Raw genomic sequence first — 20,002 nt, forward strand, 5'->3', positions numbered from 1 at the left:
CTTAAACAGTCCGTTGCATTTGCCTGAAAATGATTTTTTGTGTGTATATGACTGGGCCATAAAACAAATGTATAGGTATTTATATATGCAGGCCAGGACCCAAAAAATTATGACTTCTAGACACCAAGTGAAACTACTGATAAGCCTAAGACTTTAAATGCAAATTTCATTCAAATAGAAAAGTGCTGTTCTCTAACTTACTCTGTAATAAAATTACACCAACACTTGGAAAAATTTCAAAATCGTGACAAAACAAAACACCAGCTAAACATGTTGCTATTCCAGTTACAGAGCTCGTAACTGGAAACAAAAGTAGGTCAGTTGTTTTTTTCACAGGAAATACCAACCACAAAGATCTCCTTAGAAACAGACTTTCGTAATCATGGGTTGCAGGCATGTCAACACATGTATTAATGAGCCAATAACATTTGCCTGAAGTCTGTGGGGGATAGGAAGAGTTAAAATTCTTTTCCCATTGGGTGTAGTGGCTCATGCCTTTAATCCCAGCACTCTGAAGCAAAGGCAGGCAGAGATACATAGTGAGTTTCATATGCCGGGTCATTGTAATGAGACATTTTCTTAAACACAAGCAAACAAATGAACACCCTAAGCCACACACAAAACCAAAAGCTGTTTGTCCCTACCTAATAATGGCGTTTATTTTATTTTTTAGAATAATATGGCTGACATAATTTTGTGTTATCAAAAACAAAGGTTGTTGATGGGAATAAGACAGCTGCTGGAAGTTAAAATGCTCAGTTCCCCTTTTAGGAAGCAACGTGGCTCCCTTGTTAGAAGGGAACCAGTTCAATCTGTCCGTTGTTAATGAACATTCATTCATGTTACCCCTTCATCTCACTTGTTGAGAGAGCCCTATGCAAAAGCAGAAGTATGAGATTCAAGTGCACGGCATAAGCTTGGCAGCAGCAAATGTAAAGCAAAACGCTGCATCTCCATAATTCAAAGTCTAAGTTGGAGTAGATGCTTGCCTGGTGTTACATAGATAGCTGTGGTGTTAGGGATGGAGGCGAAAGTTAAAGAATCTACATAAAGCACAGAAAGTCCCAAGGTAGCAGCCAAGAGGCTTTGGCTTGGTAATTATGGCTGGCAGGCATGCTAACCATTAGCATATTATCAGGCTGATAACACTTGCCCAAGTCTGTGGGGACAGATAGAGTTAAAAATTTCTTCCCTCCAGGCATAGTGACTCATGCTGTTAATCCTAGCACTAGGAAGCAGAGGCAGGCAGATCTCTGTGACTGGGAAGATAGAAATTTACATAAACAGATTTCTATGTCATCTATCATTAAATATTTGTGGTGAATACACAAAATACATACCTGCAAATAGTCTCTAAACCTCAGATCTACATGTTACCTCTGAAGGAGCAAAATGGAAGAAGACATTTTAAAAGTACATTTAATAAAATACATTATTAAATACATTTTAATATTGTAGAAGCATTGATATACGCTGTAAGAGCCCTGTTACTTTTTACTTCTAATTATTCATATTTCTGTGTGGGTATGTGCACATGAGTGCAAGCGCATCCCGAGGCTAGAGGAGGGGCAAGCCACACGCATTCAGGCCCCAAGTGCCTGGACCTGGGCAGAAGCCTCTGTGACAGTCTCGTCCCGGGCCTTTGTCTGTGAAGTCTCGGTAGCTCCCCGTGGCGTTCACCCTCCAGCTTCCCCTTCCTGCTCTCTCTTGTCCTCGTCCTGCTGTCTTCCTCATTCTTCTGATCTTGGCCTCCCTCAGACTGTTCCACAGCTTCTTTAACTGTCAACCAGGCATTGCCCGGTTGCTTTCAAAGCGTCGGGTACTGACTACTCGGCTGTTGCTTCTGCCTTGGGGCCGCTACTGCCAGGCCCAGGGCACCCGGGGGAGGGCTTATCCCGATTAAGGGTGGGTAGCTCTGAGAATGCATTTGATGCACGTGGAGGACCCAGCTCGATGGTGGGCAGGACCATGGGGGGGAGGACAGAGAGAGAGAGACAGAGAGATAGAGACAGAGACAGAGACAGAGACAGAGAGACAGAGAGACAGAGAGACAGAGACAGAGAGAGACAGAGAGAGACAGAGACAGAGACAGAGAGAGAGAGACAGAGAGAGACAGAGAGAGACAGAGAGAGACAGAGAGACAGAGAGACAGAGACAGAGAGAGACAGAGAGACAGAGAGACAGAGACAGAGAGAGAGAGACAGAGACAGAGAGAGACAGAGAGACAGAGACAGAGAGACAGAGACAGAGAGACAGAGACAGAGAGAGACAGAGAGACAGAGAGACAGAGACAGAGAGAGACAGAGAGAGACAGAGAGACAGAGAGAGACAGAGAGAGACAGAGAGACAGAGACAGAGAGACAGAGACAGAGAGAGACAGAGAGAGACAGAGAGACAGAGAGACACAGAGAGAGACAGAGACAGAGACACAGAGAGAGACAGAGAGACAGAGAGACAGAGACAGAGAGAAAGACAGAGACAGAGAGACAGAGAGAGACACAAAGAGAGAGACAGAGAGACACAAAGAGAAAGACAGACAGAGACATAGAGACATAGACACAGAGAGAGACAGAGGGAGGGAGGACAGACAACCAGAGAGAGACAGAGACAGAGGGAGGGAGGGAGAGACAGACAACCAGAGAGAGAGAGACACAGAGAGACAACCAGAGAGAGAGACACAGAGAGAGAGAGAGACAGAGACAGAGACAGAGACAGAGACAGAGACACAGAGAGAAGGAAGGGAGGGAGGGAGAGAGGGGGAGCGCTAGCTGAGCGCACATTTCTGTTTCCTGACTGGATGTGATGTTACCAACCACTTTAAGCTCTGGCTGCCTTTACTTTGATTGACCGTGCCTTCAAGTGTGGACCAAAATAAACCTGTCTTTCCTTAAGTTTCCTTTGTCAGGATATTTTACCAAAGCAACGAAAAACAAAACGAAGGCAACAACCCCACGCTATCTCCGAAACACTGATGAATACTGAATTCTGTTCTCAAACAGAATCTTTCATCTTAACGCTCTAAAAGCTGCTAACATTCCTGACATTGCTCCAGTCTGGTCCAGGGCATGTAAAGAAGAGTGGATATTCTGAACCCACCCCTGCAACGAAGCATAAAGCTGCGGGGAGGGGTAGATGGGGTGCTCGCCCTTCGCTCCTGGGCTCCTTGAAGGAGGTGTGGCACGCAGGGGAAGGACCCGCAAGAACCAACAGTGTCAGTAAAATGACTGGGGAGTTGAAGTTCATGAACCGGATGAAGAGTGTGGGATTGAAGAGAAGGAGAGTGGGGGCCTTGTTGGAGCCCCCAGTTTTTAGTTATTTTTCAGACCAGGAAGTAGAAACATATCCGGCGGCTTACGTCATCAAGGACAAGCTTCAACTATCAAGTTAGCGAAGCTCGTGCTTGCCGGCTCTGGTGGCGCAGGCCGGTAGGATTTGCTGAAGGAGGCAGAGGCAGGTGGATCTGGAGTTCGAGGACAGCCTGGGATACACATTTTTTTTTTTTCTCCAATTTTCAACCACTCTACAGAAATCGGCGGCTACACAACACCCACAAACACACCTCCAACAGCCACAAGGCCGCTCCCCATGCTCCTTACACCCGGATCCCGCTCGGCTGCCCGCGTCCCCACCCCACTCAACCCGCACCAGCTCCTCCGGACTCAGGCGCCGGCTCCGCACCGCAGCTCCCAAGCCCTGGCCCACGCGCCGACTCACACGCCCGACCCCCGCGCCTGCCCACGGCCGCACCCCGCACTCCTCCCCGGACACGCTCCCCTCCCTACAGTCTGCCATCTCAGCCCTCCCGACCCTTGGGTTCCTGTCCTCTAGTCCTGCACACGCGAAACAAGTCAGCAGGCACCGCTCGGAGCAGAAATGTTCGCGGCAGAGTCCGTTTTTTGTTTGTTTTTTTAACCTCGGGTCTTTGGTTTTAATGCACAACACAAGAAAATGAAGTCTGTTTAGAACAGGAAAGGGGAAAATGGCCCTCGGCGTTGTGGTTGCGCAACGCCTGCTCACTACATGGGGGAAAGAATGCGAGTCGCGGTCGGGCTGGAGAGATGGCTCAGCCGTTAAAGGCTAGGCTCACAACCAAAAATATAAGAGTTCGGTTCCCAGCACCCACGGCTGTCTCTCCAGCCACCTTTTTTGTCTTACTTCGCACCACCAATAGTACACGGACAGCTTGTGTACAAACAGCAATCTTAAGGAGGGGAGGGAAGGAAGGTAGAAAGTTCAAGAAACAAAAAACAAAAAAAGGAAATCCTATGGCTAGTCGCTGAAACTCTCCCTCATTTACTCCTGAAAGACCAGCCTTACTATTGATTTAGCTGCCCTGAAATTATCCGTCTATCTCTGTTAACTGGTTTGAAAGCTGTCTTCAAGCCAGCACCACTCCAGTGCTCACAGACACTCACAGACACAGAGAGCCACACTTCTCCGTCTTCTCTGCACCATCTCTCTTCTGCCTGGTCATCTTGACATCACCTTCAGGGCTCGCAGAGTGGGGCTCACAGCGAACCCCAGCCAAAGAGATCTGCATCCCCACGCGCCCTCCGCATCCCACCCTGCACATGACCCTCGGATGTGTGCTCTGTGTCTGCTCTGTTCACTTAGCACGATGACCTCTTTCACTGTCACTGGACCTGGTGCGTTTTCTTCCTCCCCCACTGCTGCTGCTGGTGACTCCAAACCTCCTCCTCCTCCTTCCCCTCCTCATCTTCCTATTTTTCCTTCCCTTACTCCTTCTCTCCTTTTGAAAAATATTGTTGGCATTCATGGACTTCCTTCAAGCCACCAAGGACCTATCTAGGAACTCCCACAACTTTTCCCTTCTTCTAGACTCTTGTGCTCAGCTGTCTTAAACTATTCAGTTGCTCATGGAGTTCTCCCTTCCCTAGACATCCGTAGGCAATCCCACCATAAGCTCTGTGGAGGGCCAACTCTTCTTGTCCAGGGCAGCCATCATGCTTGTCTGTTCCTATGTGTCAAGCCTAACCCCTGGGCTGCAGCTCTGGTATTCTCCCCAGTGGTCAAACTTCCTAAGAGCATGCTTTCCTAAGGTTTGTCAAAGGTGATGTGTGATGCAGGCTACCAGCAGGACCAGGGCAGAAGTGCTTCTACTGGGGCCTGAGGACAACGGATGGCAGTGGTTCCTTGGTGATGGATTTCCAGGTCTTTCTCAGTGTGGGTAGTATGGAGGTGAGCGAAACTATACAGCCCTTCCATCCTAGGCTGAAGAATTTCTGGGCCTATGCATACATTATTTACTGGGTAACCAACCATTAATAGGAATAAACAAATTTGCCTGTTGCTTTGGCCACATGGCTGTTGTGAATGCTGTTGTCATCAACATGAATGATTGAACATCTACCTGTTTAGGACCACACTGCATTCACACTCACATCCACAAGATGCATGTGCTCCAGAAGAGTTAGAAACACAGACAACAAATATGTAAACTTGATTTAAACAGTCTCTCTCTCTCTCTCTCTCTCTCTCTCTCTCTCTCTCTCTCTCTGTGTGTGTGTGTGTGTGTGTGTGTGTGTAACAATACTGTGGAGTTCAAGGATGAACTTTTGAGATGACACTGTCCTGTTGCAGCTTCAAAAAGCTGGACATACTGTGTCAACACTGAGTAGATCAGGATGCTGAAACATGGGGCTTGGTGGGAGGCCCTTGCTGGCTCTTCTCTGCTCTAGAATCCCTGTCCAACACGTGATCTCACACATGCTTCTTCCCTGGGGATGCTGCTTGCCTGAGCCCTTCACCAGGGGTCAAACCCATGAGGTCACCTACTCTTGGATTAGCCTTCAAAACCATGAACCAGAGAAAATTCTTTTCATGAAATTAGAAGGATTATTTATGAAGGGGAATAAACGCAAGGGGGAGAGAGAAGTGAGGGTGAAGATGTGGTCAATGTGACCAAAATGTATTATATCATGTCACAAGGAAGCTTGCTATTTTTGTATAATTAATAAACTATTGCTGGGTTGTGGTGGTACATGCCTCTAATCCCAGCAGTTTTCTTTATTTACATTACCTGCCTTCAATTATTTCATTTGAATTACAAAAACAAACTTATTCAAATGATGTCTTCAAAGTGTGTGTGGGGGGGACCTAATCCCAAACAAACTATTGTATTCATCACAAGTAAAGAAGAGGGTTAGCAGGTGGCTGAGCTATTAAGGATGCTGGCTTTGCAAGACAGGCTGCCAGAGTTTGGTTCCTGGAATCCATGTTGAAACCCCCATTTCCTAGCACATCCTACATTTCCTTTTGTTATACAGTTCTTTTCTGATGGTTATATTTGGTTTTATTGAAGTTGAAGAATTACTCCAAAAATGTAGTGATTTAATACAATAAATGTTACTTTACATGACAGCCTGCAGCTCAGAAGGGTGGGGTAGCTGAGCTAGCTAATCTCACCCAGTTTCTTTCAAGACTTCAGTCAAGTGACATGGCAGGTCTGGAGTCGTCTCAGACAGAGATGGGAGAGAATGGCAGACCTAAGACAGACAGAGGGTCTCGAGTGGTTTAGTGGGTTTGGCAACCTTGTCTGCTTTGGTAAAGAGAATAAGGGAAATTACTGCTGGGGGATATTGGATCACACTGTTGATCCCGAGTTTGCGTTTGTATTAATTAAATAAAATTAACCTTGGGTCAGGAGGCTGAGCTAGCAACTAGTTGACAGAAAGAAATCATATAGCATCGGGGCATCCGTTAAGAGTTAAGGAGAAGCACAGGAAGTAGTAGGGAGTAATTTAGAGTGGCCCAGCTATTTTAAGCTTTAGCAGAGCCGAAGTCAGGGTCTTTCGGAGATACCAGCAAGGAGAGAGGGTTACCTAGTTGTGAGCTCCAAGGTTTTCATCCCAGCCTTTGAATTTCGAGTCTTATTTATAAATAGAACAATAGAGATTTAGTTCAAGTTACCTTTAGAGATAGCGACAGGGCCGTGCCTGTGGGAACAGAATTCCTGGCAGGCCAGTAACTGCAGAGTCTCAGTTGCTGGCTGAAATAGCAGTAGACTAAGGTGAAGCCACTGTGCTGAAGATAAAACAACAAATTACTGCCTGGTTCTTTGGGGGGACAGCTATTATTCTGCTTATGCGTCCACATCACAGTTCATTATCAAAGAAAGTCAAGTTAGGAACTCAAGCAGGGCAAGAACCTCGAGGCAGGAGCTGATGCAGAGGCCATGGAGGAGTGCTGTTTACTGGCTTGCTCCCCATGGCTTGCTCAACCTGCTTCCTTATAGAACCCAGGACCACCAGCCCAGGGATGGCACCACCCACAATGGGTTGGGCCCTCCCCATCACTAGTTAAGAAAATGCCCTATCGTCTTGCTTATAGCCCCATTCTTATGGAAGCATCTTCTTTCTCCCCGCCCCATCATAATGTTTTTATTAATTATTTGGGACAGCCTGGTTCTTAAGATACCCTGCAGTAAGATATTAGTTGAGTAGACTGCAGCAGTCACATGGCCATGCTTGAATTCACGGGCACAAAGGTATAGTCCTATAATATGGACTCTGTTGTGTTTAGATTTCTGGCGCCCTGCAGAGGCTGTGTGGGAGGCTTGATCTCAACTGATGGATAGATGCAGTAAGTGAGGGGTGATTGGATCATGAGGGCTCAGCCTCCACCAATGGATCAATCCCCACATGGCTCCATAATTTAATAGCCTTATCAAAAAGTGAGGGAAGCTTTCTAAGATGGGGTCTCATGGTTGGAGGACACTGGAGGTACTCTTTGGGAGCTGTGTTTTGTCCTCCGATCTGCTCTCAGTCTCGCTGCTCAGTGTTAGGAGGGAAGCTTTGCTCTGCCATCTCGTGCCCTCCCCCATGGGCCCAGAAAGAACTTGTCAAGACTGAGACTCCGAAACTGAGTGGACCGAAGTGCTTCCCACTTAAACCCTCCGGTATTTTTCACAGAGATGATGTCTAATGCACCGTAGAGAAAAGCAAGCATCTGAATCCATTTTTGAACAGCACTAACATTTTAATGCTTTGACAAAGACTCCCGGATCCAGAACAATACATTATTAATATTTCAGAATGCATGCTTAAGACGTTTTTCTTTTATTTTTCCCTTTTAGGCAACAAAGCGGTGATGGTTAAGTGTTAACTGACAACCTCGTGCTGTCTGACACAATAGAACTGGATTTTTGTCCACACTCTTTATCCTTGGGCTTAAAGACTGAAAATTATTAACATTCTTTTAACATTTTGTTACAGCCAAGTCCAGGGCATGCATAGATGGTGGATATCCTTAACCCACCCTTGGCAAGGATGCTTAAAGCTGGGAGTGTGGGATCCCCTGAGCTGAAGGAAGGCGAGTGCTCCGGTGATGGTGACGGGGCACCACTGGGCAAGAAACAGCGGTGTCCACGCACTGTTTTATTTTCAAATCGAGTTCTCTTCCCACCCCGACCCGGCCTCCCCTGGAGTCACGCACGTGGAAATCAGTGTCAAGCACTCAAGTGCAGGTGGTCCCAGCAGGTTCCCTAGGATTGAGTTTTGAGACTTGTCATCCCTGAGGAAGGTCACCTCCGTGTGCAGCCTCCTTTCGGTCACTCACTGATCTGCTGTGAATGTGGAGGGCGACAGGGCAGAGGACTAGCGAGTCCACGCGTGGGCTGCGGGGCAGAGCGCTGGACAGCAGGGACTTGCGGCTGAGCACAGAGCTTCCTGGCGGTGCCGGAGTGGGTTTCCCGGTGTGACCTGCAGGAGTCGCGGGGCAGGGGACCTTCCGGGATTGTGCAAGTGTGGTTCCCTGGAGTGGGAGCGGCAGGAGTGAGGCCAGAGAGTTGTGGGAGTTCAGCGGGCAGTGTATGGAAAGCTGGTGGAGAACGTGGGTTTGGATGAAAACGAGGTACCGTTGGCTCTACCGGTGCAACAATTCTCCCGTTAGACGCACATGAGCTTGCGTCATCAAACAAAAGCTTCAATAGGGTTATTTGTACAAAATCAACTGCCGGCTCTGGTGGCGCAGGCCGGTAGGATTTGCTGAAGGAGGCAGAGGCAGGTGGATCTGGAGTTCGAGGACAGCCTGGGATACACATTTTTTTTTCTCCAATTTTCAACAACTCTACAGAAATCGGCGGCTACACAACACCCACAAACACACCTCCAACAGCCACAAGGCCGCTCCCCATGCTCCTTACACCCGGATCCCGCTCGGCTGCCCGCGTCCCCACCCCACTCAACCCGCACCAGCTCCTCCGGACTCAGGCGCCGGCTCCGCACCGCAGCTCCCAAGCCCTGGCCCACGCGCCGACTCACACGCCCGACCCCCGCGCCTGCCCACGGCCGCACCCCGCACTCCTCTCCGGACACGCTCCCCTCCCTACAGTCTGCCATCTCAGCCCTCCCGACCCTTGGGTTCCTTTCCTCTAGTCCTGCACACGCGAAACAAGTCAGCAGGCACCGCTCGGAGCAGAAATGTTCGCGGCAGAGTCTGTTTTTTGTTTGTTTTTTTAACCTCAGGTCTTTGGTTTTAATGAACAACACGAAAAAATGAGGTTTATTTAGAATTGGAAAGGAGAAAATGGCCAGCGGCGTCGAGATTGCGCAACGCCTGCTCACTACATGGGGGAAAGAATGCGAGCCGCAGTCGGGCTGGAGAGATGGCTCAGCCGTTAAAGGCTAGGCTCACAACCAAAAATATAAGAGTTCGGTTCCCAGCACCCACGGCTGTCTCTCCAGCCACCTTTTTTGTCTTACTTCGCACCGCCAATAGTACACGGACAGCTTGTGTACAAACAACAATCTTAAGGGGGGGAAAAGGAAGGTAGAAAGTTCAAGAAACAAAAAACAAAAAAAGGAAATCCTATGGCTAGTCGCTGAAACTCTCCCTCATTTACTCCTGAAAGACCAGCCTTACTATTGATTTAGCTGCCCTGAAATTATCCGTCTATCTCTGTTAACTGGTTTGAAAGCTGTCTTCAAGCCAGCACCACTCCAGTGCTCACAGACACTCACAGACACAGAGAGCCACACTTCTCCGTCTTCTCTGCACCATCTCTCTTCTGCCTGGTCATCTTGACATCACCTTCAGGGCTCGCAGAGTGGGGCTCACAGCGAACCCCAGCCAAAGAGATCTGCATCCCCACGCGCCCTCCGCATCCCACCCTGCACATGACCCTCGGATGTGTGCTCTGTGTCTGCTCTGTTCACTTAGCACGATGACCTCTTTCACTGTCACTGGACCTGGTGCGTTTTCTTCCTCCCCCACTGCTGCTGCGGGCCACACGGAATCTCTGCTCTTCATTGTCCTTGTCCTTTTCATTCTCCTCTTTTCCTTCTTTAAAACAAAAAAAAATTTTTTTCATTTTACATGCCAATCCCAGTCCCCCCTCCCTCCCCTTACCCCACCCTCCACCTTCGCCCATCCTACCCCCATCCACTCCTCAGCGAGGTAAGGCTTCTCTTGGGGAGTCAACAAAGTCTGGCATACACAGTTGAGGCAGGAACAAGCCCCATCCCTCTGAATGTGGGTGACAGTTATGTGGCTAGATCTGTAGGGGAGTCCCTGGCAGTGGGACCAGGAATTATCCCAGGTGCATGAAATGGCTTTTTGGAACACTTTCCCTAGGGTGGGACACCTTGCCACATAACTGTCACCCACATTCAGAGGGCCTAGTTCGGTCCCATGCATGTTCCCCAGCTGACAGGCCAGAGTGCTCCCACCAGCTTGGATCAGCTGTCTCTGTGGTTTTTCCCATCATGATCTTGACCTCACTTGCTCCTGTGATCCCTCCTTTTTCTTTTCAACTGAAGTCTAGGAGCTCAGCCCAGTGCTTGGTTGTGGATCACTGCATCTGCTTCCATCGGTTCTGGATGTAGGTCCTATGATGATAATTAGGGTACTCACTAATCTGGGGAAGGTAAGTCCAGACACCCTCTCCACTATTGATAGTAGTCTAATCTAGAGTCGTCCTTGTGGGTTCCTGGGGATTTCCCTAGCCCCGGGTTTCTCTCTAACCGGGTATTGGTTCCCTCTACCAAGATCTCTTTCATTGCTCTCCCTCTTCATCCTTCCCTCCATGTGACCATCTCAGTCCCTCCTGTTCTCATCCCTCATCCCTTCCCTTCTATCTGCTCCTCCCGATTTACCCAGGAGATCTTAACTATTTTCCCTTCCTTGGGCTCTCCATGTGTGTCCCTTTTAGGGTTCTCCTTTTTACCTAGCTTCTCTGGGGTTGTGGATTGCAGCCTGGTGATCCTTTGCTTTGCATCTAATATCCATTTAAGAGTGAGTACGTATTTTTCTTTCTTTTAAAAATATATGTTGTCATTTCATGAATCTTCCCTGGCTTAGTTTGCTTTCTATAGGTCTGTAAAAACACCATGGCCCAAAGCAAGTTGGGGAGGAAAAGGGTTCTTTTGCTTAAGGTCCTAATCACACACCCTCACTGAGGGAATCTGAGGGTAGGACCTCCTGGCAGGAGCACAGAGGCAGGAAACTGGTTGAAACTCCAGAGGAATGCTGCTTTCAACCTTGTGGCTTGCTCAGTCTGCTTTCTTATACCTCCATGAACACCAGCCCTGCGGTAATACTTCAGCCAATGTGCTAGCTTCCCCAACCTGCCCTCATTAATGTTTATTAAGATGGTACCCTGAAAGGCTGGCCTACATACCATTCTAATGGGGGCATTTTCTCAATCAATGTTCCTGGTATGCCCAAGGTGCAGAATCCCCCAGAGATGACCAAGGAGCCCAAATCAGTATGCAAAAGCAATCTTTATTCAAGCGCACGCTTGTCCAATGCAGCAGTACAATTGGAAAGCCCCAAGCCCGTCAGGGTAGGGCCGGGAGCTCTCTGTTGTCTTCTAGTGTATATGTATGTATGTATATATATATAACCTGTTCTCAATTATTTTGTTAGGTTACAGGAAATAGCTTCAAATAGAATATGTCATTAAATTGGGGAAAAACTTAACCCTGAACAAAATACTGTATTGTGTAATACTATATCCTGGAATCCATGTTGATACCCTCATTTCCTGCCACATTCCATATTTCCTTCTGTTATATGGTTCTTTTTTTGATGGTTATATTTGACACCCCCCCCTTTGCTGTTGAAGAAATTACTCCAAAATGTAGTGATTTAATATAACAACCATTATTTTACATGACAGTCTTCAGGTCAGAAGGGTTTTTCTCACCCAGTTTCTTTCAAGACTTCAGTCAAGGAACATGGCAGGTCTGGAGTCGTCTCAGACAGAGATGGGAGATAAGGCAGACCTAAGACAGACAGAGGGTCTCGAGTTACTTATTGCTCAGGTTCTGGAGTGAGTGCTTGCCTGAGAAGTGATGTTCTGAGGTCGATACAGAGACTATGCATGCTTGAATACGCACACATAATACACACACACACACACACACACCACACTATCTATCTATCTATCTATCTATCTATCATCTATCTATCAACTCAGGGAGAGACGACTGGAGACTTCCTTTTAAATATATAGGACATCACAATGTGCCCACTCAGGTTGCTCGGAGGTCCTGTTTTTCCTCTGTTTCATTCCTCGATCCACAGGAAGATGGTAGGCTTGGCAGCGTTGTCTGCTTTGGTAAAGAAAAGAAGGGAAATTACACCCTGGTTCTTAAAACACCCAGCAGTAAGATACTAGTTGAGTAGACTGCAGCAGTCACATGGCCATGCGGTAATTCACGGGCACAAAGGTATAGTCCTAGATGACCTCTGTTGTGTTTAGATGTCTGGTGCCCTGCGGAGGCTGAGTGTGGGAGGCTTGATCTCAGCTGAGGGAGGCAGGCAGTGAGGGGGGACTGGATCATGAGGGCTCAGCCTCCAGCGATGAATCAATCCACACGTGACTTTGTAATTTGATAACCTTACTGTGAGTGAGGGTGACTTTCTGAGATGACACCTAGCTGCTGGAAGACCCTGGAACGTGTCTGTCTTATCTATCCTTGGTTCCAATGTAATCACTCTCTGGATCCCCACTGTCGCGAGGGCAGCTTTGCTCTGCCACCCACTCCCTGACTTCACACTTTGCATCTCCATGGGCCTAGAAACAGCACACTGGGACTAAAACTTCGAACCCGAGGCCAAAGAAACACTTTAAACCCCTTCCAGATACTCTTCACAGAGATGAAGTCTGATTAACGCATTGCAGAGGAAAAAACAACAGGCAAACATTGGAATTCTTCTCTGAACAGCATTTCTATTTTAATACTTGCACAAAGCATTTCAGAACCCAGAGCAACACAGTGTTAATATTTCACAGTGTATGCTCATTACAATTTTTGAAACTTCAAAGGAACAAAACTGTGATGGTGTTAACTGTCTGCTTGGCGGACTCTGCAGAATCACCCGTGAGACCGAATCACACCCGTAGGCATACTTGTGAGTCTTATTTAGATTACCCTGAGTCTCTGAGAATGTCTGTGAGATATCATCTCCATTGCATCAGTTGAGGTGGGAAGAGCCTTCTTAATTGAGGGCAGGACCGTTCCTTAGGTAGGGACTCTGGAATGTGTAAATGGGGAAAGTGAGCTGGGCACAGACCCCTCCTCCTTCTTCCTTCTGGTGGAGTCCACGCACGTGACTAGCTGCGGGCTGTAACTTGAACTGTGAGCTAAAAAGAACACTCCCTTCCTTAAATCGCCTTTGTTAAGGAGGTATTTTATCACAGCGACAGGAAAAGAAACAAAGACAATCACCCTGTGCTATGTTTGAGAACTGGATTTTGCCCGCCCTCCTTATCCTCGGGCTTAAAGAATTGAAAATCGTTAACATTCTTAAACATCTTGCCCCATTCATGGGCACATACGATGGGTAGAAATTCTGAACTCACCGAAAGCTGGGGCTGGGATAGTCCTGCGGAGCTAGTGGACTCCTTGAAGGAGGTGTCTACAGCTGAAGGGAGGAGAATGCTCCGGTGATGGAGGACCCCTGGGCAAGGACCATCAGTGTCACGCCCTTGTCTTCCCGCCCTGACCCGCCCTCTCCTGATTCCCGCATTTAGAAGTCAGTGTCTAGCGTCCGAGTGCAGGTGGCCCCAGCCGTTTCCCGAGGATTGAGTTTTGAGACTTGTCAGCCATCCCTGAGGAAGGCCACCTCCGTGTGCTGCCTTCCTCCGAGCACTGATCTTCCGCTGTGAAGGTGGAGGGCCGCAGGGCAGAGGAATTGCAAGTGTACACAGAGGCAAGCGTGGGCTGGGTTGCAGAATGGACTGGCCTGGGAGCTGCCCGGAGTTTGGGCGTGTAGTTCTCGGAAGGACCGCCAGGGACATTCACCCTCAACAGTTACGTCATTAAGAGAGGAAGCTTCAACTACTAAACTAGCAACAAAAGCTTCTGCCGGCTGCGGTGGCGCAAGCCGGTAGGATATGCTGAAGAGGCAGAGGCAGGAGGATCTGAGTTCGAGGCCAGCCTGGACTATACACTTTTTGGAGCTCAATGCACAGAGTGACTCTAGAGTTACTCTCGTTGGCAGAGACCAAACTTTATTATATATTTTAATGCACAGTTAAGGTAGGATTGCCTCTCTCAGATATACCGTGAATTTCCTTCTTGTAAATACCTAGAGATATTGGGAGGACCCTTCCCTCCTCAACCCGCAAAATACTAGTTGGCCACAAACGAGGTGAATGTTCTCAAGGGAGTCTCTTGATTTCCTTCAGGACACGGTATATATTATGCGAACTAACATTTCAAAAACGGAAGAACTCAAAATTTGAAGTCCGATATTACTTCTTTGATCCAGTAGAAGAAATGAACTGACCTTATCGCCAGTAGGGACTTCAGAAAGCATTACCGGGGTGTAGCCACCCCCTCGTTCTGGTCAACATGGAGCAAGTGTAAGTGACCCGAAACACACACAGAGCCGAGTGGAAGAGGCGAGAGGGAGATACAATTCTTATTTCACAACTCACGCCTCCAGGCCACCAGCCCCACAAATGGGGATGCGACAAGAACAGGCTTCCCGCGTCCATCTTGTCCTCCAGGGGGAGGGAGAAAGGAGACCCCATCCTTCTCCCACGGAGGCGGGATTCTAAGGCAAGGGAAAGAGCCTAGAAATAAAACCACAGAAAAGAGGTCTTCCAACCGGCAAGCGCTGGCTAGAAATAAAACCACAGAAAAGAGGTCTTCCAACCGGCAAGCGCTGGCGCCCAAGGCAAGTGAGTTTGTTTGAAGGGGTTTCCCTGCAGTGGCCCAGAGGGACCTTATGTTGCTGTTTATTATAATCTAGGAGCCTCTGCATGTCAGAGACATGACTGTCAACCGTCTTGACCATGGGGTGTGACATTTATCAGTTGAATCTCCAAAACATGAAAGCTAGAAATTGCAGTTGAAGAAAAACCTGAAGAAAGAGACAAGAGAGCTTGCCTGTGATCATTCTGTATACATCCCGGGAACCTAAGGTATCGTAGAGGTTCCCCCTCCCCGATTCAGGCCTCTCAGGCGCTGAAAATCCCAGCCACTCAGATTGTTTTCATTTGTGATTACTAAAGCAACAAGGTTTAGACTTATACTTTCGTACAACGTAAGAAAATCTTTTTTAACAATGTCAAACAGGCTTGGGATGGATTTAAAAAGGAAAATAGGAATAAATAGGAATCAATAAAGTTTTTATAGTATTTTTTTCTGGATAATACCGTGGTAAAAAATGCAATCATAATTATACGTTTGGCCTTGGAGGCCTAAAAGACTAACCAAAAAGACAGTCAGTCAGAATTAATTTTTTTTTTGAAAATTTTTACCTAAATTATTTTTGTTACAGCTTGAGAATCTGTGACATCAAACTGCCTACAACATGTGGTAAAAACTAAGTCCTTGAGCAAGGTCTTCCTCCATGAAACTGTTATGCTTTGATATTGCTCACAATTGTGTTTCGATTACAGTGCCAGCTGAATAGGTACGTTCATGCTTCCGTGGGCAAACCCGGCTGTTTTCTCATCATCAGGGGTCTATGATTAGTTCTGAGGTACTTCCAAATATCCTATACCTAGTGAGAAGGTCTTCTTAAGCTCAGAACTGAAACAGTCCTAAAATTTAAAGATCCTAAATCTTAAGCTAAGGTCTTGTTTAAGTTTTTAAAAACTAGTGATCATTGTTTTATGTATTTAGCTTCTTTTTTAGTTTTGTGCTTTCCCTTGGTGTGAGAAGAGCTCAGATCTGGCAAGGAAAACAGTTAAAAGAAGTTCCCAAGAGCCTGTCCTTTATTAAAGACATTGTTTATACAGCATAAAGGCAAACTTTATACAATATGTCAAACTTCTATTGCATAATTAGTAATAAATGGACATCAGATTGATATCGGAAACTATATCTGTCTGCATCTTGGACATTCTCTTCAAGTATGTAAAGATCTGTGCTCAAAGTGCACCTCAGGCACACACAAGGCCTCTCCCTAACTAGTCAGCTACAGAGCACAGCCCCAAGCATAGCCCTGGTGACTCCAGGAAAAAAACACTTTGTCTCTCTGGAACTTAGCTTTGCCTAATAACACGTTGTGCATGTCCCTTCTAGGACCCATCACAGCTAAAAATGATAATGGTCCTTTCTGCTTATGCTAACAAATGATTTGAGAAATTTTACTATTAAAATGACTAGAAACCCTTACTACCCACAGGGTCAAGCTATTGTGGAACATCACCATTAAGTACTTTATTGGCAAATTATAAACAAATAAATGGGGGTATTTACAACCACTTAAATCCTCACATAGTATTAACTATTTAGCTATATTAAATTTAATTTTTAAAAATAATTTCATTTTAAAAGATAATAGTTTTCTTCTGCCTGAAAGCATTTGCTGTAAAGAAGACACAACCAAAAGTGAATTGCTAAATAAAAACAAAGTGCCGGGCAGTGCTGGCGCACGCCTGTAATCCCAGCACTCAGAAGGCAGAGGCAGGTGGATCTCTGTGAGTTCAAGGCCAGCCTGGGCTACCAAGTGAGTTCCAGGAAAGGCGCAAAGCTACACAGAGAAACCCTGTCTTGAAAAACAACAACAACAAAAAAGAGCCCGATATTCTAACATCATGGTGAGGTTATGCTTGAGTCTTTTCAGAATATAAACAAAGTCCCAGATGGCTCCTGACCTGATGCTTCTGACCAGGACATCCAGAGACCACTGGACAAATGAAGCATCTAAAACACACAACCAGGACATCTAGAGAATACCAGATGAATGAAACCTCTTGCAGACTTCCATGGCTGAGCCTGACTGCTTCCCTGATCTCTACAAGCATCCCTTTGAACTCTCACTGGCTCTCATTACAACCTCCCATCTGGGTGACAAAGTCCCAAATACTTATCACCTGGTCCAGGACTTCCAGAAAAACAACCAGGCCAGGATTCAAACCTTCCCTGTGGTTACAAACCCATACACACTCCACCCCATGCCCTCCTCTGCTGCCATCTCTTCTGTCTCTGATCTTGAAGACCCCTTTTTTACTATCTCTCTGCACCCATCTTCCCAAGCCCCCTTTGCTTTCACATGGAGGACATAGACACCTGTAGTGGGTAGCCATCCCAGCCTTGGCCTGGAAGTTCCAACCCCCATTGAGTGTAGTGGGTAGCCATCCCAGCCTTGGCCTGGAAGTTCCAACCCCCATTGAGTGTAGTGGGTAGCCATCCCAGCATTGGCCTGGGAGTTCCAACCCCCATTGAGGCTTCAGTAATGATCACGCCCACAAGGCGGGGCAGAGGAGGGAGCGGAAGACGGAGGATCAAGAGGAGGTCGCTCTCTTGGTTCCGGGGACACGGGACGCAGGAAGAGACCGAGCAGAGTTCTCCAGAGAACACCACCGGACTGCCCTATACCTTTGCCAGACCCTGCAACCTACCCCTTCATTTGTAAGTTACCCCACAAAATAAACCTCCCTTTTAACTGCGTGGAGTGGCCTTAATAATTTCACCAATAATTGAGGCTTCGGTAATGGTCACGCCCACAAGGTGGGGCTGAGGAGGACGCTGAAGACCCAGGATCGAGAGGAGAGGTCATTCTTGGTTCCGGGACCCTGGACGCTGGAGGTAGACCGAGCAGAGTTCTCCAGAGAACACCGCCGGACTGCCCTATACCTTTCCCAGACCCTGCAACCTATCCCTTCATTTGTAAGTTACCCCACAGAATAAACCTCCCTTTTAACTGCGTGGAGTGGCCTTAATAATTTCACCAATAGACACCTGCCTGCCCAGCAGCTCAATGGATGGTTTTGCTCCAGGGATTCTGAGGCAGCCCCCACTGCTTTGGCTAGGTCTTACGAAAGGACCTCACCTACATTTCCAGGTCCCCTCATCTCCTTCTTCAGTATGAAGATAATCTCCTCTAATGTCCTTTCCTACAGACCTACCTCCAGCACTCTAGGACCCTTCTTTATGGCCTCTTGAGGCTATATGATTTCCAGTTACAAGGCCCGGATCTGGCAGCCATCAGTCACCTATCTGGGCCTGTCAGTCTCAAAAGAGGGAGAAGAATACCCAGAGCCAGGTTAGAGGAACTCCTTGCCTTCCCAACCCCACAAACCAAATGTGAGCTGTTTGTATTACCAGGACTCTTTAATTTCTCTGCATATGGGTCCTTAACATTTCCCTTGCTGCTCAGCCTCTTTGTTATGGCTTGAAGGGGCCCCTAGGGGAGTCACTCTCCCCTTCAATCTCTCCTTCCCCCCCCCCCCCCATAAACATACTTGAGACTATTCCCTGGATTCTACACTAGCCTTTCTGGACCCATACAAGCCCTTCTGTCTCTTTTCTTTTCTCCCTTTTTTGAAATTTTTTATTTTCTCTGTGTAGCTTTGCACCTTTTCTGGAACTCACTTGATAGACCAGGCTGGCCTCGAACTCACAGAGATCCACCTGCCTCTGCCTCTCGAGTGCTGGGATTAAAGGCATGTGTCCTTCTGTCTCTTTTCACATGCTAACCAAGGATGAGCCCTCAAAATACTTTGCCAAAAGTTGAGAGGGGACACATCATCCCATGGCCTATTCTCTAAACAACTAGACAAAGTCAGCTTAGGCTGGCCACTTTGCCCCTAGACCGTGGTCACAGTGGCACTGCTTATCACCTAGACAAACAAAATCTCACTTCACAGCCCCTACACATCCTCACTACACTCACTCAAGGGCCTCATCAACCACTGAGATTTCCTGACTCTCCCTCCATCCAGAGTACAGCTTCTCCAGACTTACTAATATTAAATCGCAGCCTCATATTGGAGCCTTGGCCGCTCTCAACTCCACACCACCTCTCCATAACCCTCCACATCCTCTGCTCTCCTTCACTCTTGCTTTGACACACTTGACCTTCCTTCTAACCCTTTTGCCCATGTATTTGATCACCCCTGAAGAAGCTCCAGATTGTCTGACAGATGGGGACAGCCTAAAACAGACCCTTACACAGCAGGATGTGCTGAACTTCAAGGGCACCCTGCTGTGGAGGGGCCCAGCCCCCAGCAGGCTCCCAGGAGGTCAGAAAAACTGGAGAGGAGACTTGGATGGGCAAACTATTGGACTGATGCACCCACACACATGGGGACTTTAATGAGGCCAAAGCTCAATTCCTCCTGTTGTTTCTCTCTCTGTTGGTCGTTCTTCCTGCTCTGTTTTCTTTCCTTCCTGTCCTGTTCTTTCCCTGCTGTTTCCTTTGTCTTATTCTTCCCAGTTGTTTCCTGTCTATTTCTTTCAGATGTTTTTCCTGTTACCTCTTCCCGGATGTTTCCCTTTACATCTTTCCTCATTCTTCCTTCTCCTGTTTTTATTTTTCTCTTATTCCTGTTACACCTCCTAAGGCAAAACTCCCCTGCCCCCATGTATGAAGAGGGCATCAGATCCTATTGTAGATGGTTGTGAGCCACCATGGAGTGGCTAGGAATTGAACTCAGGACCTCTGGAAGAGCAGCCAGTGCTCTCAACTCTGAGCCATCTCTCCAGTCCAATAACACAAAATCTATGAAAGAAAAGATACTTCATAAGTATGTTACATATTGTTTTTTAAAAATTAAAATGTTGCATTGGAAGAA

At 47.3% G+C, this 20,002-nt stretch overlaps 1 protein-coding gene across 1 annotated transcript in view; it reads right to left on the bottom strand.

The window, feature by feature from the left end:
* Positions 1-4,562, bottom strand: part of LOC118580599 (killer cell lectin-like receptor subfamily B member 1B allele C) — a 32,040-nt gene extending 27,478 nt beyond the window's left edge. Inside the window, exon 1 of the mRNA XM_036182424.1 lies at positions 4,416-4,562. Coding sequence (XP_036038317.1) covers positions 4,416-4,540 — 125 coding nt within the window. The 5' untranslated portion in view covers positions 4,541-4,562. The remainder of the gene's footprint in view (positions 1-4,415) is intronic.
* Positions 4,563-20,002: the final 15,440 nt, after the last annotated feature.

This window comes from Onychomys torridus, chromosome 3 (assembly GCF_903995425.1).
Source record: "Onychomys torridus chromosome 3, mOncTor1.1, whole genome shotgun sequence".
NCBI classification, from domain to species: domain Eukaryota; kingdom Metazoa; phylum Chordata; class Mammalia; order Rodentia; family Cricetidae; genus Onychomys; species Onychomys torridus.